The sequence below is a fragment of the Rhineura floridana genome, chromosome 3 (genome assembly GCF_030035675.1).
Source record: "Rhineura floridana isolate rRhiFlo1 chromosome 3, rRhiFlo1.hap2, whole genome shotgun sequence".
Lineage (NCBI taxonomy): Eukaryota > Metazoa > Chordata > Lepidosauria > Squamata > Rhineuridae > Rhineura > Rhineura floridana.
Genome location: NC_084482.1, coordinates 4374820 through 4393648, shown reverse-complemented (window position 1 = coordinate 4393648; position 18829 = coordinate 4374820). Strand labels below are relative to the sequence as shown.

The following is an 18829-nucleotide window of genomic DNA, read 5'->3' as shown; positions in this document are numbered from 1 at the left end:
GTGCAATTATAGCTGACTGGAAGATCTTGTGCAACATACCCACTTCCCCCTTTTGGCAACAAGGAAAGTGACAGGAAAAGTGTACGGGGAAAAGTGTGGGATTCAATGTCATTTGGCCTCTCCACAAACAAATCAGAATGATGGCTATTTAATGAGCATTCATTATCTAATCCCCCTGCAAATAATTTAGGATGAATGCTCGATGTTTATCAAGGTTGCCTGGGAGCCCTCAAAGAGTGTTCATGTAGCAAGGGAATGGAGCAGAGCTATTTATGAGGATGCCAATTCTGACCTTTTGCCCTGTATCAAGGAAACAGGGAGGCTCCAGAGAGGCCATAAGCCTAAGAGGCAGAGGTCTCAAGTTTCCATAAATACACCTAACAAGGGAATGTGCCAGTTTAAAACATGGGCAGGGGAGGAGGGAGGGAGGCCCCTCCCCAGTGACGTGGAGCAGCTGGGGTCCTTGATAAGCCTCCCGGGCAGCTACGCAGGCAGCCCCTCCCAATTGTCTTGCAGCTCAGGACAGCCTGTTCTGCTGCTGCAAGATACGTCACTCCCACAACAGAACAGCGTTAAAAAAAAGAGAAGACGACAACAAGATCAACAGAGCCCTTGAAGGCACTCAAAAACCCCTGTCCAAGGAACGTCCTCCACAATTTGGCTGTAGGGTAAACCACAGAGAATGCAAAGTCCCAAAAGAAGTCTTGGGTTCTGGTCCAGATCTTTTAACTAGTGTGTCCCACCCATTGCTTTCTTCCCTAGAACTGGCCAGAATATCTTCAGTTCCTGCTACAAGCCAATGGACCTCCTCTGCCAATTCTCAACACAGAAGCCTGCATTTCACCTCCCAGCAACAAGAGCAGAATACCCAGGAAATTGGAGAGGGACAAAACACACCGTAACGTCTTTGTAGAGATGGATGGGATCGTAATCGATGTCGTTGCTGATGAAGAAATCATTGGCTACAGCCAGGAGGGTCATTTCGGGAAGAGAGAAGATGTCCATAAACTGCTTTATGGCTGGGCCCTGAAAAGAGGGAGAAAGAGAGAGGAGCAAAGGATTGTTCCCTTCTTGAAAAGCAGCTCTCAACCAGAACTGCCTGGTTAATAATTGGTATGTGATCTGTAAGAGTTTTACTCTGCAGAATTCCTGGTTCATCCAGTTCAGCCTTCTGGGGTCTACCCATCAGAGCCCCACCCCAATTAACCCTCAATATCCACAATTAAATGTGAGCCAGCCAATTTGGCATACCTTCTTCTGCTTCCAACATTCAATTTATCGATACATGGGTCCAGACTAGGGAGAGATTGGGATAACAGAAGGCGTGGAGACTGGATATAGACAGGAGGTGCAGAATGGGAAAGGGGGCTGCATTTGGTCTATTTTCCCTGGAAGTTCTTGCCTGCCCATCCACACCCCTCTGGTTTCTGAGGGTCAAGCAACACACTACATTAAATGAGCAGGTTGGTGTTGTGTGTTTTATTTATTTGATACCAAGCAATTGGACATTGGGATTTGGCCTTCAAACAGGCTCCAGGGCTAGCAAGAGAACCTACCTTTCCATAGAAGCCACTAGCCTGGTGCAGCGGGATATGATGGGTACCATCATACATCTCCAGCACCTCATCATCTGGAACAGGCTTCAAGCCCCTGTAAAAGACCAAAAGTGAATGAAAAGTTTAAGTGCTTGATAGCAACAGCGGTAGAGCATCTTTGAGCAGCTGAATCACAGTGTAGCTATAAAATGCTGTTCTCCACTGTGGCTCTGGTGCAGACACAATGCTGCCTCCCAACAAATTTCAGTTTGCAAATTGGGAGCCAAAATAAGGGATGGACACTCCCTCCCCTCTTCAGCACAATTTTCCCTTCTTCCTTGCTTTGACCTAACCCCCATTTAACATTACATCTGCATCACTGCTACCCAAGATTAATGCAACTAGGGTGCCCCCTTAACCGGAGATTACAAGGGAGACTGAAGGAGTGCACTCCTCCTAGACTGGTTCCCAACTTGCAAGTCATTATTTTGTGAGAGTCAGAGTTATCCCAAAAAACCATGCTGAGAGTTACAGCTTAAGAAATTGCATCCTTTTCTATATCTGTTAAAGAAATAGAAGAATTAACAAAATTGGTCTAGGAACTGCTTTGATGCTAATATCTCAGCAATTAAATTCTGCTCCATCTCAGCCACTTAGGGGCCAATGTGAGGGACACTTACCGGTAAACAGTGCCCAGCTGAATGTAGTGAAAGGCATCTATCTTCATGAGCAAACCCTGTTAGGCAGGAGGAAGAGAAATATGGAGTCAGCATGCAGGAAGGCTAGGATCTATGTCCTTTTACTTTCACACCTTATACCAATCTTGCAAATAAGTTCATATAATGTTACTAGGTTGCCCTCCCACACAGAGCTGTATTATACATTTGTGCCACATTGATGACCACATTGAAAAAAATAATCAACCCTTTCAGGCTTCAAATAATCCTCTGCCGAATTGCCTGGAAATGACCCTTACTTGGCACAGGTGGCCAGACAAGTGACAAATTTACTGTAAAAATACTTAGCATTCACATAAGAAGACTTTAAGGATGTTCCAAGTGCATCATACACATTATCTTAATAATGCATACAAAAGGCCTGTAAAGTTGACAAGTTGTTATGTGCCTTCAAGTCGATTATGACTTATGGCGACCCTATGAATCAGGGACCTCCAAGAGCATCTGTCATGAACCACCCTGTTCAGATCTTGTAAGTTCAGGTCTGTGATTCCTTTATGGAATCAATCCATCTCTTGTTTGGCCTTCCTCTTTTTCTACTCCCTTCTGTTTTTCCAAGTATTATTGTATTTTCTAGTGAATCATGTCTTCTCATGATGTGTCCAAAGTATAACCTCAGTTTCATCATTTTAGTTTCCATTGATAGTTCTGGTTTAATTTGTTCTAACACCCAATTATTATTTTTTTCACAGTCCATGATATGCGCAGAGCTCTCCTCCAACACATTTCTAATGAGTTGATTTTTCTCTTCTCCACTTTTTTCACTGTCCAACTTTCACATCGACACATAGAGATTGGGAATATCATGGTCTGAATGATCCTGACTTTAGTGTTCAGTGATACATCTTTGCATTTGAGGACATTTTCTAGTTCTCTCACAGCTGCCCTCCCCAGTCCTAACCTTCTTCTAATTTCTTGACTATTGTCTCCATTTTGGTTAATGACTGTGCCGAGGTATTGATAATCCTTGACAAGTTCAACGTCCTCGTTGTCAACTTTGAAGTTACATAAATCTTCTGTTGTCATTACTTTAGTCTTCTTGATGTTCAGTTGTAGTCCTGCTTTTGTGCTGTAGTCCACTTTAACTTTTATCAGCATTTTTTTCCAATCATTACTGGTTTCTGCTAATAGTATGGTATCGTCTGCATATCTTAAATTATTTATATTTCTCCCTCCAATTTTCATTTCCTTCATCTTGGTCCAATCCCGCTTTCCATATATGTTCTGCATATAGATTAAACAAGTAGGGTGATAAAATACATCCCTGTCTCACACCCTATCTCCATATTCTGTCCTCACGGTAGCCTCTTGTCCAGAGTATAGGTTGCGCATCAGGACAATCAGATGCTGTGGCACCCCCATTTCTTTTAAGGCATTCCATAGTTTTTCATGATCTACACAATCAAAGGCTTTGCTGTAATCTATAAAGCACAGGGTGATTTTCTTCTGAAATTCCTTGGTTCATTCCATTATCCAACGTATGTTTGCAATATGATCTCTGGTGCCTCTTCCCTTTCTAAATCCAGCTTGGATGTCTGGCATTTCTCGCTCCATATATGGTAAGAGCCTTTGTTGTAGAATCTTGAGGATTACTTTACTTGCATGGGATATTAAGGCAACAGTTCGATAATTACTGCATTCCCTGGAATCCCTTTCTTTGGAATTGGGATTGGGATGTATGTGGACATCACCAAATGATCAATATAGGAATCAAATTGATTATATAATTGGTAGCAAAAGATGGAGAAGTTCCATACTTTCTGCAAAAACAAGACCAGGAGCAGACTGTGGTACAGATAATGAACTGGTCATATCAAAGATCAGAGTGAATCTAAAGAAGAACAAGGCAATTATAATGACACAATGCAATTTAAATAACATCCCAGAAGAATATAAAGATCAAATAAGGAACAGATTTGAGGCTTTAAACTTAGTTGGCAGAGAACAAAAAGAACTATGGAGTGAAGTCAAGAGACATTATCAGGGAAGAATGCAAAAAGACAATACCTCTCATTAAAAAGAGAGAAAGACCTCAATGGATTACTGAAGAAATTCTTAAAACAGTTAAAGAGAGAAGGAAAGCAAAAGCAAAAGGAGATAGAAACATGGTTAGAACCATAAATTCAACAATACAGCAACTAGTACGTAAGGACAAAGAGAACTACTGCAATAGTTATTGTATAGAAATAGAAGAGGACAACAAAAAGGGAAGAACAAGAGCCCTATTCCAAAATATTAGAGAAATGAAAGGGAAATTTAAATCAAGGGTAGGGATGCTGAATAATCAACAAGGAAACACACTGACAGACAGAGATGAAATAAAAGGAAGATGGAAGCAATACACTGAAGAACTCTATAAAAGAGATGCAAGGATGACATGGAGGAACTGTATGATAAAGAACCAGACATTTTAGAATGTGAGGTGAAAGCTGCTCTGAAAACACGTGGAAGAAACAAATCACCAGGAACAGATGGCATACCAATAGAGTTGCTACAAGCTACTGAGACTGAATCTGACCAAATTTTGACAAAAATGTGTCAACAAATATGGAACGTTGACCAGTACTATCACTGTATTGCAGATTTGGTGTGGTGTGGGGTGTCAGGCAGAGAGAACTGCAGCTTGGCTAAAAATACCTAGTGACTTCATAGCTAGTGAGATTGCACACACACACTGCTCTGATCTTCTGCACTCTGCTCTCTTCCCAGAGCCACAGTTAGAACATAAGCCACCTGGGCCTCCCTCACCTTGGCAATGTCATAGTGTAAGCCCCGGATGGCAAAGTTTGGCCAATATTCATACTTCAGGATGCCCTTGGGATACTGATGGGACAGAACAAAAGAGACAATTAGCATGGTGGTCAATCAACTGAAAACGTTTAGAGTATCTCAACACAAGTGACATTTTGAAGTATTTAAAGACTTTTTTTCTTGATTAAATCAGCACAGGAAAATTACATGGACTCATTTTATTCATATTTGTCAGCAACAGTTGGGATCCCAGAAATAAGCATGTAGAGCAGGGATGGGGGGACCTGTGGCCCTCCAGAAGTTGCTGGACTACAGTTCTCATTGCCCTGCCCCACTGGCCATGCAGGCTGGGGCCAATGGGACTTAAGAGTCCAACATCACCTGGAGGGCCACAGGTTTCCAAGCCCTGATACCAAGCATGAAGGGCAAATGCACATCCTACCCATTAAGAGACAAAAGAGGCATGCCAGGGGCAAGCCATGTTTGTTTCCCTCATGTCTGCCCTGTTCACATATAAGGTAAGAGGTGAAGGTCTACTTTTTAGTAACAAAAGGGGCACACGATTGAAGAGTGTTAAATCTTCCCCTTTCCCTCACTCTGCTGCTTCAAGTGATTTTCTCTCCCAGGCTGGCTCACTTTGGGTAGCCGAGCTGGGAGAAAAGTGCCTGCAATCATGGAGCATGGTGAGATAAAGACAGAAAAGGGTTCAGCTTCTCTCACCTGAATGCTCCTTTTGATGTAAAAAAATTAGACACAGAGGGTTTACACATGAATTTGACAAACATATGAACAAACATGGCCTCCTCCTACCCTGTCATATCCTAGCCTACCAGGCTGAATTTGACAGGTGGCTAGGGCTGCCCAACTGTCAATCACAGGACATCAGGCAACTGGGCGTTTTGAAGTCCTAAAGTCAGGACTTCAAAGCACTGTGCTGGGTTTGCAAAGAGCCCCGTGCAGAGCTTTAAACTGCCTGAGGGTTCAGCCTTACCGCCTATCAACTAACGAGTATAGAGACGATTGCCTCCTTTCCCTTGCCAATGCACAATCAGGAATGCACTTTAAGTGGGGCAGGTGGGCATCCTTAGGGGGAAAGGACATGGGCCAAATTTCAACCCTACCCCTGCTGTAAGACTTCCAAACCTTCAGTCACCACTCTCTATTTGTCCAAAGTTTCTATGTCAACACTCTGCAGTTCTGCCTAGCACTGAATCACTTTTCTAACGTTCCATTTAAGAGGAATAAAGCAATACTGGATTGAAGAGGTACCTTATACTGCTCCACAAGGATGTCCCGAGCAGTGTTGTAGATACAAGAGTGAAGGGCAGGTGAGTATAACGCCAGTGTGTAGTCATAGTCAAATCCATAGACTCCGATATTACTCAGTGAAATCTCATTATTGGAATAGATGGTTGAAGGGTTCAGAAGATTACACACCCCCGGGGGGAGCAAATCTGGAGTAAGATGAACACACAAGTAATTACAGCACACTTCAAATGGATGCCCATCGTGTAACAGCACTGCCTTCTTCACTAACAGCAGAAGTACTGAAGTGTGGAAGGAAGCAGCACAAACAGGCTGTGTTCACACACAATGTTATGCCATGATTTGTTCAACAAACCATGAGCCATCACACAGATGAGCAAACAAACCATAGTCTGTGTCAAACCTTGGTTAAGTTTCCAGCTGTTCCTGCCTCATGCCTGGTGAATGTCTGGGGCCAAACAAACCACAGTTAAGCAAGCCTATTGGGTTTGGACATATTGCCAAACCATAGTTAAAACAAGCCATGGTTTGTAAACCAGCAAACCATAATGGTTTGTAACCAGAAATCAAACCATGGTTGGTCCACTGGTCTGAGTTCAGTCATTCAAACAAACACTTGGGCTAAACAAAACATGGTTTAGCATCATATGCTAACCAGGTCACAGACTGGTTTTCTTGCAGGTTTCTCTATAAAGCAGGAGGGTAATAATAAGAATTCAGGGGTTAAGGGAAATATTAGATCCATCTGATGAACGGGATCCTGTTCAGGCTAATCAGGCCTTCTATCACAGAAGAGAGGGAAACCAGAGTCTACTTCTCACCGACCTGTACCTGGGCTGTACCACTTCAGATGGCTGATGGGGGTCATATGACTAAATGCTCTTCCATTTTAAGAAATCCCTTGCAACCAGAAAAGTAGCATGCTGTCTACGTGGAGGAGATGTTTTTATATGAAAGGTCAACCTGTCATGTGAGCAACTAACTGTATTATGAAGTGGTTGCCCAGACACAGGTTTGCCATCTCAGTGACAGCCAGGGTCCAAAATATGACAAAAGGGAACCATCTCCATCTCAGCTGCACTCCTCTAGGAATCAATGCTCTCCTGCTCTACCATCCTGCATGCAAGAATCAGGGAGTAGCAACACTGAAGGCAGAGCACCATCCCCATCATGTTTCTATCCTGCCCTTCCTCCCAAAGAACCCAGGGTACCAAAACAAACCATTAACAAAACATAAACATATTTAAAACATCCAAAAACATTTAATACTATTGTTTATTAAATATTGAATTGATCACACTATTATCTCAAACAACTGTAAACCAGCTTAGGCAGGTGCCTCAGAGAAAGGCAAAACTTCCAGGGTTACTGGCTTGGGATCAGTCAGGGGCAGAGCCCGGCAAGATCCTATCGAAAGAAGAGAACATAGGACTGGAGTTCTATCCAACACCCTGCCTTTTGTTCTAGTTGTGGTCCATGGACCACCAACGGTCCGCTAACTTCATTCAGGTGGTCCGTGGCATGTCCACATTCAATATTCATATTTTTTTAAATTATATTTTTACTGCTTTACTTCTTATATTGTTTTTATTGAATTCTGTGGAATGCAAATTATAATACTATAACACACAATATAAGAAAAGCAGCAAAAATAGAATTTAAACAATAATACAGCATCTAGCAGCACATGACGATTGCTACAACACGCAGAAAAATCATTAAGTGCTCCTCCAAGACCACCAGCAATTTTCAAGTGGTCCACAGGGGGAAAAGGTTGAGAACCATTGTTCTAACAATGTGTATAACCCTATTGCAACATTTGTATACCACCCTTCCTCCAAGGAGCTCAAGGTGGAATACATGTGGATTGTGCTCATTTCTCTCCTCGCACCTACCCCATGAAGTAAGTCAAGCTAAGTGGAAAAAGGGATTTGCCAAAGACTTCATAGCCAAGGCCCGAAATACATCATAAGACACAGGGAGACACTGCTGCCTAAGTGTCTCTTTTCTTTTTCCTCCTAAGGTTTACCACAGCGCCTACCATGACACTACTGTGCTGTGTCCCTCCCGCACCCATCTTGCATTCATTGCCAGGTGGGGGTGGGAAGGGAACACACACCAAGAGGATATTGCACTCCACATTGCAGTACTGTAGACACAAGTACAACAGATGTTTGCAGTGTATTCCTGGCCCCCGTCAGGAGTACTCAGTGGCTACTGAGCAACTCAGTCAGGTTTTTATAATTTTTTAGAAGTTTTTGGTGTTCTGCAAACCTCAAGGTTTTCCAAGCATGCCCTGTATCTCCCTCTTATTTCTCAGTGACCATATTTTGGCTACATAGCCATTGGCACTCCTTGCCCAAGTTCCCTATCGGAGACTGCAATTATGAGGAAGAGTAGCAAAGAGGTGTGGGGGGAGGGCCAGCTCCTTCCTTCTTATAAAATCTAGTTCTGCAAGAGATTTGGCCTCCCTGGTGAGCCTTTCCACCCCTAGGTGCATTCTTTCACATTGGTGCTCTATAACTAATCGTTCCTCATTCTAACATTTTAGGGTGGCATCTTACATAACCAGGAGTCTTGGCTACCCCGGAGCTTTATTTCTGCCAAGTCTCAACCTCAAAACGTGCTTTCAGTCCAGGGCTAAGTCCTCAAATGCATGAAGTTAAAACACACCTCTCTAACAATGCATGGTGTGCACGTGCCTTTCCTCACCATTGAGTCATCACAGCCAGTTTCCAAATATACAGAGATTAAGGCACAAAGCAGTCAAGGGAGACATGATGGCTCCAGATAGGAATCAGCCTCACTTAATCAGAAAGGGGTTACAATATTGGGGTTTTTAAAAGTGTATAAAGTTATGCACAGGATGGAGAAAGTGGATAGAGAAAAGTTTTTCTCCCTCTCTCATTAACAACTAGAACTCTGGGCCATCCAATGAAGCTGAATGTTGGAAGATTCAGGACAGACAAAAGAAAGTCCTCCTTCACACAGCACATAGTTAAATTACTGTATGGAATTTTCTCCCACAGGAGGCAGTGATGGCCACCAACTTGGATGGCTTTAAAAGAGGATGACACAAATTAACAGAGGCTACTAGTCGAGTCCAGACAGTAGCATTGGGTTAGTGATTTTTGGGCGAGCTGGCTGTGGAGTGCCATAGGGTACCATCTTAGCTCCAATGCTATTTAATATCTATATGAAGCTACTGGGAGAGGTAATTAGGAGTTTTGGGGAAAGCTGTCATCATCATCTCCGAATCAGGAGAGACTGTGCAGGCCCTGGACTGGTGCCTGGATACGGTGGTAAAATGGATGAAGGAAAATAAGTTCAGCCTGAATTCTGGCAGGATGGAGGCACTGTGGATGAGTGGTTCCCATGTCCGAGAAAATGGTCAATGGTCTGGAAACAGGTATGCAGTCTGCAGATGCTTCCAGATCCAGCTCTGTCACTGGAGGCCCAGGTAGTCTCAGTGGCTATAAGTGCCTTTTATAAGCTGCACTTGGTGAGACAACTACAACCATTCCTAGACTGGGAGAGCTCAGCCACAGTATTTATTTCTGCCAAGTCTCAACCTCAAAATGTGCTTTCAGTCCAGGCACTGGTAACTTCAAGACTGGATTACTACAATGCACTCTCTATGTGGGGATTCCCTTGCACTTGACCCGGAAACTGTAGTTAGTGCAGAATGCTGCAACCAGATTGCTGGCAGGAGTGAGACCCTGTCAGCATATAACACCTCTGATCACGAATCTGCACTGGTTGCCAATTTGCTACCAGGCCAAGTTCAAGGTGTTACTATTGGTATATAAAGCCTTCAACAGCTTGGGGTTAGGTTACTTGCGAGACCGTCTTACCCCACATGTGCCCACTTGAGCACTTCAGTCTGTGAAACAGGCACTGTTACAGGTGCCACATAATATCAGATCTGCACTTGGCAGCACCAACTCTTTGGAACTCCCTGCCTATTGACATCAGGCAAGTGCCTTTGCTGTATTCTTTTTGGCACCTACTTAAAACTTTTTTTGTTTAAGCAAGCCTATCCAGATGCATAGATGCTGATGCATTTTAATTTTTTTTTGTCTGTTGCTGTTTTTAATTTGTTTTTAAATGTTTTAAATTATTTGTTTTTAACGTCAATAAATATTTTAAATGCATTTTGTAAACTGCTTAGAGGTTTTTTTTACAATCAACTGGTATATAAAATTTAATAAATAAATAAATATTACAGAATGGCACCAATGTATGGCCTTTGTAAATCAAGGATTACCCAATAAGAACACATTGTCAGTGAAAAAGCAGTCGTTGTTGGGAATGTTTAGGTAACACATAAAAAAATCATATCCCATTATTTCCCAAAAGGGTATCATATACTGTTGGGAAAGGTACAGGAGAAAAGCATGTGATCACATGTCACAAAATGGCATGTCAGGGGTGGGGAACCTCCAGCCCATGGCCTCCCCTCCACACCCCACCTTGCATCATTTAGACTTGGGAGCGGGGGGGGGAATGGATGGACCTCCCCCATTAATGCTGCCCTGGGCTCCTAATGGGAGGAAGGGTGGGATATAAATCAAATAATAAAGAAACAAAGAAATAATGTAAACAGGATTTCCCCCCCCTCAACTTAATTGCTATGGGGGATTTGGGGAGAGGTGGCAGTTGGGGAGGGAAGGGATAACCCCTTGATTCCCAGGGTCCCTTTTCTACCAAACCCCCCCTGCTTATAGGTCTTTTGTTCTACTTCTAGCTTGCTAAATAAGACAAATTTTAAAAGGCTGAAGAATCTGTCCTCCTTAGTATAGGAGGAAAAGCCACCAAGGGGGAAACACAATATTATTATTATAACAATAATAAAATTATAAACAATGTGCATGGAGAGAGGGAAAATGTTTCTTCCCCTCTCATAATAAGAAAGCTTGCATCACCGTATTAAACGGACTGACAATGAAGCATTTTGTCATGTAACTCAAAATTATTCTATACAACTCACTGCCACAAGACGGGGTATTAGCATGGATGGCTTTTACGAAGATTAAAGAAACACATGAAGGAAAAGTTGCTGTGGCTTAACTGAGCTTTCATGTACAAATGCAACATACCTCGGAATGCCAAACGCTGGGACAGGGATGACCCCAAGGGATAGTAGCTGCTTCCCCAAAATATTCCCAGCTTTCAGTCAGTCACAGCATGAAATCCTATATAGTAAGGATTAAATCTCCTAATAACGGTCTTTGTCACCCCTTTGCTTCTGCAACTTCAGTTGTTTGGGGGGCGGGAAGAGAGAGAGAGGTTGCCTACACAGCCCCCAGGCTTTTAAGAATACAGTACTGAGCACTGAACAAGTAGCACAACAAGATATAGTGTCCCTATTACCCACTAATGTCAAACCTGCTTTATGCCAAGTGATGAGTCAGCTAATCTCGGAGCACGGAATACACGACTGTTACCCTCTGTTTTCCCCTATCTTCTCCCTTTCAACTGGTTAAGCGGGAAGTAAAACCACTCTATTCAGCAAATGCATCATCCTATAAGTGGAATGAGTAAGATCTTTGACGGCAACAGGCAAAGCATAGAGAGAACTGCTGGGCCAGACAGCCTGGTGGGGGCAATTAAACTCTGTTGTGCCTGGTGATGCCACAGATCAAGGGGAAGGAGCTGGCAGTGCCCAGGAAGGAAGGAAGGAAGGAAGGAGCTGTTTGGTGCATAGTTGTGTGTAACGCAGAGGAATGGCAGTGGGAGGAGGAAGAAGAGAGGGGAGAGAGACGTGGCAACTTTTGTAGCGTTTGGGAGAAGAAGAAAAATCAGGAATCAGGAGCAGGAGTTTTATCCCTTTTGTGCATCTAAATAACTGTTTCCACTCTCATCGCAAGACTATTTTAAATACAAGAATGCTGCACAAAATATACCAAAGCACACCATTTTACTCTGGATTAATGTGAAGCTACCACCATAACTACATAGATAACACACTGTTAAAATCTTCAATTCCACAGAATTACATCTATAAAAAGGGGGTCACAAGCTGCCACCCCCACATGCTTTTATAACCTTCATAGCTTAAGAACACAGAAAGCTGCCTTACACCAAGTCAGGCCATCTAGCTCTGTATTGTCTCTAGACACACTGACCGTCAGCAGCTCTCCAGGATTTCAGACGGGGATCTTTCCCAGCCCCTTACCTGAGGGTGTGGAGGGGGGGGGGAGGATGACTGTGAATGGAGCCTATGAAGCTGCTGATATATATTGGGGGGGCACCATAAAGGTGGTAATATAATGTTGATATTGTTAGAAAGTTTCTCTTTTTCCTAATGGTTCATAACAGGTTTTCTAAAACAATAAAAAAACCCTCCCCTGAGTCTGTGCCTCTTCCCCATCTCCGGTTGCAGACAATGTTAATAAATATCCTGATCCCAGAAAAATGGAGGAAAGGGGTGGGAGGGAAGCAGCAGCTCTACCACTACAGCTACAGACCATCCCTGACTGAAAGAACAACAGATTGGTAAAATGTTAATCCTTACTTTGGAGACACTCTAAATGGTACTATTTCTCCCTTAACCCTCAATAGATTTCAGGGGCTCTCCCAGTAACTGAAGTTCATAAGGAAAATAGAAAGAATATGCAGCAGAGTTTTGAGACATTAGAACATCCATCTTTGGATTGGTGGTGATCAGGGTTACCACGTACAGCTGATTAAAAAGTTCTGGACATTTTTAAAAGATGCTCCGCCTCCCCCATTAATCAGGCAGATCTAAAGAAAAAGATTTTCTTCTTAATATGCAAATATTTACTAAAATCATGGGTGGAAGGTATCATCTTAGAAGATGCTTTCCCCACACACGGGAGGGAATGACTTCCAGAATGGTGCCTGCCAGACACACGGATGCCTAATCTAAAAACAAAGAAAGGATACTATTTTCTTCCAAATAGTTGCTGCTGCTTCTCTTTTCAGCATACAAATTTAAATCAGTTAATCAGATAAAGTCTGCTACACCTTAAAGACTAACAGATTAATGCCACAATAAACGTTAGCCTTCCTATGTCATTTCAGCCCTGTTGTTGATCTTGTTCATTTCTTCCCACCCTCCGGCTTTCCAAAGCTCTGCCCTGGAAACCAGACACAAAGCAGATCGCTCCCCCCACCCACCAACACATCCCTGCAAAACAAGGGGGAGGGGAGCCCACGATCCAGCTTGACGGCCAGCTAAAGGAATTAAGCCTACAGGGCAGACCCCATACTCAGGGGCGGGAGAGAAACAATGGGAAGCTCGGATTCATCACAATAGACAAAAAAAATGCCGTAATTCTCACTTAGAAAAAAGTGGTGGAAAATGTGTTAGAAGAATCAAATGCTAGAAAAGGGATTACAGGAGGTGCCGAAGGAAGGGCACTCTTAGACGGGTAGAGCGGACCAAGAGAAATGAGGAGGGAAGGAGGGATGGGCAGAAAGGATGCGGGAGGATGGAGACGTGCACGACCGCGCGTGTGCACACACCTGGGAATTTGGGGAACCTACAAACAGGGACAGGAGAAGTAGACCTTGGGCTCGCCTGGAGAAATTTGCGGATAAGAGATTGCGCGCAGCAGCGGATTAACAATTAAGAAAGCCTCATGTTTGGGGATATTAGGAAGCGTGTTCTGGCGTCTCCCAGAAAATGGGGATCCTATGGGTTGGGAGAATACCGAGAAGCAAAGCCATGAGAGAAATTTGGGGGGAGTAGGGAGGCGTTACAATGGGGGAGGTGGAAAACAGTTTGGGACCTCCTCCACTTTCCACAGCAACCTCCAGGATGTGGGATCTCCCAGGATGCCCTAGACCCAGTTTAAAACCACAACCCCCAGATGATTCTGGAACACCGTGAACAGCCTCTCCCCTCCGCCGCCACTGCTATGGGCTCACCCTGCACCAGCCGCTTCATCTCCCCATAGCGCGCCCATAGAAAGCTCTTATTGTCCACCCCAGGAGCCGTAGCGCTACTGGAAAAGTCTCGGGCGGCTGGATCTGCGTCTGCCGCAGGCGCTCCCACGACTTGTCGTGCATGTGGTTTTCGACTACCATAAGGCGGCCCAGGCTGGGGGGCCGGACCGCCTGCTGCTGCCGCCGCAACACCGAATGCCTCCGTCCCAAAGCGGGTACAGTAGGGGGCGGAGAAGACCGCCGGGCGCAGCTGCAGCCCGGCGCGCACGGAGGCCCCAACCATATTGCGCGGCGAGTCGTCTGGGAAGACCCATCTGCGAGTGCAAGCGACGACGAAGAAAAAACCCCCAGCTTAGAGGGCGGGGCAGGGAGAGGTGGCTCCGCCCCGGCAGGGGCAGGGCCAGGAGCAGGACGGGCGGCCGCTGCTCGCTCAAACGCTTCGCAAGGAATATTAGCTTCAGTTGCTGCTTTTGCGGCCAGGTCCTCTTCCACTTTTCTTGGAAGGAACTCCATTCATTTCAATGGGATTCACTAAACGGGCTTGTGGCATCTTCAAAACGGGGACAGTGCGTCCATGAAAACTTTTGCTATAATCGTGTCTTCAAAAGACTTGCTGCAAGACTTTGGCTGCAAGACGTAACATAACACGACGGCGGGCTACTCGCGAACAAACACGTGGCGTGATAGTCGCGCAGTTATCGCTTGTTACACAGAAAGAACTAGGAAGTAGGTTCCGCTCAGTTCAGTGGGGCTTACTCGCAACGTAAGTAACCGTACATATGACTGCAACCTTACAGCCCGGATCTTATGCATGCCTACATGGAAGTAAATCGCATTGAAATCAATGAGGCTTACTCCGAGGTAAGAGCGTGCACGAGGTTGCACCCGGAGACTAGTCCATAAATGCATTTACTAAGGAGTACGTCCCCTTTAACTCAGTGGGATTTACTTCCTTAAAAATATGCTTAAGATCATGCTACAAGAACTTCGCGTCTTTGTTCTCAGTTCAGGCAGCGAGGCGGGGAAAGGGAAGAAGAGAGAAGGATATGGCATCTCCCATTCTTCCTCTGGCCAATGGTTACTCCAGTGGCATCACTAGGGTTGGTGTCACCCTGTGCGATAACTCATGGTGTCACCCCCATGGACCTCCTCCCGTACCAGACCATACAGTCATCCTCTGTCTGAGAGAAGCATCTAGGTCTATTGGTGATTCACAGATTGACCTCCAGACAGGTCATACTGTCTTTTGTTTATGCCATGCAAGTATAGAACAGCCTAGTAGCCCTCCAGATTTTTTTGGACTCCAACTCCCATCAGGAATCATTAGAGTTGTAAAAAAAAAAAGTCTGGAGGTTCAGGATAGCTGGTATAGAATGTATATATTGGTCTTACACAGCAGTTACTTATAGTCAGTGATTCTGCACACTGACTCGCCTGTGGTCCTAGGTATAGAGATCTCTTTCTTCATGTGAACAGCAACAGAGGCTTTGGAACATCCCTCTTCATTTGCTCTGGGTGCAGGCACACACTTCTGAAGTTGCCACCACCCCTCCCTATCCTATTTCCCATTATCTTTGTCAGAATTCTTTCTTGTCGACAAATGTAAATGATAATACCCCCTCTTATAGACCCAGTAGGCCACTGTGTTCTGTAAGAAAGAACTTCCTGCAGATACCATCTCACCTGGAGGTCTGTTCTGTACAAGACAGGAAGTAGCAGTGGCATCACTAGGGTTGGTGTCACCCAGTGCAGTAACTCATGGTGTCACCCCCATGGACCTCCTCCCGTACCAGACCATACAGAATCCTTAGCAATGTTTTTTGTACTAATGTTACTCGTAAATCGTAATTCCCATATATCACTGAATGTAATGGCAATAGTAGTGACATAAACAACTAGCAAAATTAAAATTACACCTTTGAATTACAATATCATACGCACAGCCCAAATTCGTGCTCTTATCACTAATGGGAGTTAATTATCTTGCATATGCCCATAGTAAATTTTCAGATACTTTCAGACCCTCAGCAATTTTCAAGTGGTCTATGTAGAAGAAAAGTATGGGAACCCGTGGAATAAGACATCTGCTTATGTCCCTATGCTGCTCTCACCCCTCATTTAGGGACCTGTGATGCATGCGTGTGGACATACCTCCTTACAGTTATGGAAAGTGATTCTTAATAATAAGTCTCCAGACACAAAGTTACATAGGTATTTATCAGTTGTTTAGTAGAAAATTCAGAAGTGCAGAGTCCCTTCATGCTAGTTGCAGCCACATACACCCTTTTTTACTCCTGGATTAAGAATGCAATCTTTGTTAATGCATTCTCTCACAACAACAAACATCTCTAGGAGCCAATCAGCATGTAAGTGGAGAGCGTTAGCAACTGAGAAGAGTCTTCACAGTGGCTGACTCACCTCCTTTCACTCTGATTGGCTCCAGTCAGCAGGAAAGGCAAGGAAGCATATTAGAAGACTCTTCTCAGTGACTAACACACTCCCTTTTCATGCTGACTGTAGGATGCTTGGAGACATAGGGACCCTGCTCCCAAAACAGTAGAGGGACTAAGATCCCCTGGGCGACTACCCTCCTGGTGCTTATAGACATGACCGTAATATATTTTGTGACATGCAAGTTCAACAGTGGTGTCACTAGGGTTGGTGTCACCTGGTGCGGTAACTCATGGTGTCACCCCCATGGACCTCCTCCCGTATCAGACCATACAGAATCCTTAGTAATGTTTTTTGTACTAATGTTACTCGTAAATCGTAATTCCCATATATCACTGAATGTAATGGCAATAGTAGTGACATAAACAACTAGCAAAATTAAAATTACACCTTTGAATTACAATATCATACGCACAGCTCAAATTCTTGCTCTTATTACTAATGGGAGTTAATTATCTTGCATATGCCCATAGTAAATTTTCAGATACTTTCAGACCCTCAGCAATTTTCAAGTGGTCTACGTAGAAGAAAGGTTTGGGAACCCCTGATATAAGACATCTGCTTATGTCCCTATGGCTGCTCTCTCCCCTCATTTAGGGACCTGGGATGCTTGCGTGTAGACACACCTCCTTACAGTTATGGAAAGTGATCTTTGTTAATGCATTCTCTCACAACAACAAACATCTCTAGGAGCCAACCAGCATGTAAGTGGAGAGCGTTAGCAACTGAGAAGAGTCTTCACAGTGGCTGACTCACCTCCTTTCACTCTGATTGGCTCCAGTCAGCAGGAAAGGCAAGGAAGCATATTAGAAGACTCTTCTCAGTAACTAACACACTCCCTTTTCATGCTGACTGTAGGATGCTTGGAGACATAGGGTCCCTGCTCCCAAAAAAGCAGAGGGACTAAGATCCCCTGGGCGACTACCCTCCTGGTGCTTATGGACATGACCGTAATATATTTTGCGACGTGCAAGTTCGATATTATTTATTAAGTGTGTTTAGGATTACACTGATGGCACTCCCAAATATGTACTTTCACAGAGACTTTGGTTTTCCATAACACAATGTTTGTCCAAGCCTCCACACTTGGGGGGGGGCACTACTTGCACACCCCTTCCATAAGCACATCAAAGTTGGATACACACCTGGACCAAGACCCAGACAACAGGGCACTCAAAACAAAAAGGTAATTACAGTGGCTGAGTAGATCTTGTACAGTGGTTATACTGACTGGGCAGCCACTGTCCTTCATATTTTACAAAATACTTTTTCCTATACAAAGATTAAATTTCTGTGTATGAAAAAGTAATATATGAAGTGGTCTCAATAGTGAGAAAAACAAGTGAAGGTGATCCAAATGTTTTTCATTCTCACGTTATGAAGCTAGCTGCCAGATGACGTATCACCTTCCCTACGCGTGCAGCGTAGACTGAAAAAACAGCACCCAAGCCACCATTCAATACGTGCACGTGTTCTTTCCAACATGAATCTACAGGTCTCAAAAAGTAATGTGTGACAAAGTCCTGAAACACCTTATAACATGCCTCAAACATGGTCTCTTGTTCTACCAGCATGCCTTCACACCATCACTTTGCCAAAACATAAGTATAGGTAAATTGCTTTTAGGGAGGTTCACAATTATGATTTCCTATTTATTTAATCTAAAAATATTTAAATACATAAAAACAGCCAGGGGAAGATACTGGAGAAGTATAAAATAAATACAAATTAAAAAGGGGAGGGAGATGAAGAGACCTTAAATGTGCTACTCACCATCTCTCAGCCTATCCTCCCCTCAGGATGAAAACAATGGAGAACCATGACCACCCCCAGGAAGAAGGGCACACTTAAAATGTAGAGGAAAAAATCATCAACAACCATAGTGTGAAATCAAATACTTATTGGGACACAGTATGAAGAAATATTTATATAAACATGACTCTCAAATATGTTTATGAATTACACAATCTGTAAATATATTTATAGTGCAATCCGATGTTTGTTTACTCAGAAGCAAGTCCCAATGTATTCAATGGGGCTTACTCAAACTGGGAAGTGTGCAGAGAACTACAGCCTCAAGTGATAAGGAACTTGTTCTTTCAACTTGTTCTTTTAAGTTGAGACTTAAGTTGAGACCAGTCTGAGTCTGTGTTGGAATTGCTTTTTAATATGTTT

At 43.8% G+C, this 18829-nt stretch overlaps 1 protein-coding gene across 5 annotated transcripts in view; it reads right to left on the bottom strand.

Annotated features, from left to right (window-relative positions):
- Positions 1-14573, bottom strand: part of LOC133379193 (5'-nucleotidase domain-containing protein 2-like) — a 30317-nt gene extending 15744 nt beyond the window's left edge. For 4 of the 5 annotated variants that reach the window (XM_061613967.1, XM_061613970.1, XM_061613969.1 and 1 more), the window contains exons 1-6: positions 14186-14573; positions 6293-6477; positions 5021-5095; positions 2216-2271; positions 1557-1650; positions 898-1026 (exon numbers count right to left, since the gene is read on the bottom strand). In XM_061613967.1, coding sequence (XP_061469951.1) covers positions 898-1026; positions 1557-1650; positions 2216-2271; positions 5021-5095; positions 6293-6477; positions 14186-14486 — 840 coding nt within the window. In that variant the 5' untranslated portion in view covers positions 14487-14573. The remainder of the gene's footprint in view (positions 1-897; positions 1027-1556; positions 1651-2215; positions 2272-5020; positions 5096-6292; positions 6478-14185) is intronic. The other variant, XM_061613966.1, reaches the window with a different exon arrangement.
- Between the last annotated feature and the right edge of the window lie 4256 nt (positions 14574-18829).